The sequence below is a fragment of the Cupressus sempervirens genome, chromosome 6 (assembly GCF_028749045.1).
Source record: "Cupressus sempervirens isolate cs-2001-9-10 chromosome 6, ASM2874904v1, whole genome shotgun sequence".
NCBI lineage: Eukaryota > Viridiplantae > Streptophyta > Pinopsida > Cupressales > Cupressaceae > Cupressus > Cupressus sempervirens.
Genome location: NC_143123.1, coordinates 94,080,918 through 94,082,665, shown reverse-complemented (window position 1 = coordinate 94,082,665; position 1,748 = coordinate 94,080,918). Strand labels below are relative to the sequence as shown.

At 34.5% G+C, this 1,748-nt stretch overlaps 1 protein-coding gene across 1 annotated transcript; it reads left to right on the top strand.

The window, feature by feature from the left end:
* The first annotated feature begins 987 nt into the window (after positions 1-987).
* Positions 988-1,497, top strand: LOC149551376 (uncharacterized). Its single transcript, XM_089789679.1, has one exon. It carries the CDS (start codon positions 988-990, stop codon positions 1,459-1,461), a length of 474 nt encoding a protein of 157 aa, XP_089645805.1. The 3' UTR covers positions 1,462-1,497.
* The last annotated feature ends 251 nt before the right edge of the window (positions 1,498-1,748 follow it).

Sequence of the window (1,748 nt, the reverse complement as noted above, 5' to 3'; positions counted from 1 at the left end):
GTGATAGAAACTTGTTTGTTGATGAAACATATACAAACTTCAAGGCTATTAGAAATACATCAATTCCAATAGTTCATTATGCTTTTATTCTATAATTATTAGTATTTATTTTAATAGAATAAATAATATTATCTTTTAACTCTTGAAATCTATTGCGCATGGGCTTAGTTTTTTATGTTTTGCAACCTTATGTGATCAATTTTAGTATGCGATTTAAATTGTCTATCATGATGTCTTTTTTAGTTTGCAATTTAAACTAGCTCACAAAATAATGATAGAACTTATATAAAATAATAAGTAGAAGAACACAAATTAATGTACTATTCATATGTAATATTATAGTATAAGATATCGTATTAATAAATATCCTTAACTAGGTATACCAAATAATATTTAATAAGATATCCTATACTTTAGTAACTATTAATATCTTATAGAATATAAAAGTTTATTATATAATATGAATATACTATTAATAATAATATAGTAATAATTATGTTCCATTGATAATATTAGTTAAAATGTGGAATACAGGAGAAGATTGTTTCATTATTAATAATATTCTACGTTTTACACCATTTAATCATACGTTTTACGTGTGCTAGTTGTAAAACTATCTTGGAGACGAGTTCTATATAATTCTTATTGCACTTATTGGTGTCATGTTGTCCGACTTAATCCGATTCATTTCTTTAATCGTGCATCCAACGTCTGATAAAATTGAGATATTCAAATTTAAGTTTTCATTCGAAGTCAAATCTACGAGTGAATAGGAGGCTCCAGCTGCTCCGGCTCTCTCTCATTATAAAATGGCCAAATACATGCAAGCGACAAAACAGGAGGATCAAGCCAAAAAAATCATTAAACATTAAGGGCTGGCATCTTTTCTGTAGAAGAATTCTCCTTCCTAGTCGAATCGTTACACCAATTCCCAAATGTCTCACAAACAAAATCTGATTTGTACTGCTCTGTCTGAGAGGGAAGAAAATGGCGAGCTCCAAACTATGGGAGGGCTGTGTAGAATCCAAGATCATGGCTCCCCTGGAGGACGTGTGGAACATTGTAAGTGATTTTTACGCGCAACACAAGTTTTTTCCAGATATAAAATCGTCTGAAAAAGTGAAAGGAAAGCCGGAAAATGGTGTGGGTGCTGTGCGGCGCTGTATTACATCCATGCCGTCCATGCCAAATGATTTTTTTCTGGTAGAAGAGCTGATCGCTCAGGATGATGCAAAACATTCTGTTACCATTCGCACTACAGACACCGACTTGCCTGGCTATGCTGGGTACCAGGCGACCTTTGATTTATTTGAAACAGGGGAGCATGGCAACTGTTTGTTCAAATGGTCGTACCAGATGGAGCCCATTGAAGGGCGTTCTAAAGAGGAGACTGAGGGCCTTATGAGCTATACTCTTCCTGGTGTTGTCAAGAATCTGGAACAGCTCGCTTCTTCACACTAATGCCTTCAATCTACTTCCTTTTGCTTGGGTTTGGGTTTGGGTTTGGGTGGTGTTGTTTGTGACGTGGGATTTTTCTTTGTATGGAGGTTTCTTTATCTTTTAAGTCGTTGTCAGTTAGTCAAAGTTAGTTCTCAACATCATTTCTTATGAAGTCGGAGTCTTGTATTAGACTTGATCTTTGGTTCTTGGTAAGCTTGTTTAGAATCATTTGACTTTATTAAAAATGGGTTGTGGGCTCATTCATATCTTTTCAATTTCACGAGTATAGATAGATGATGGGCTCGTTC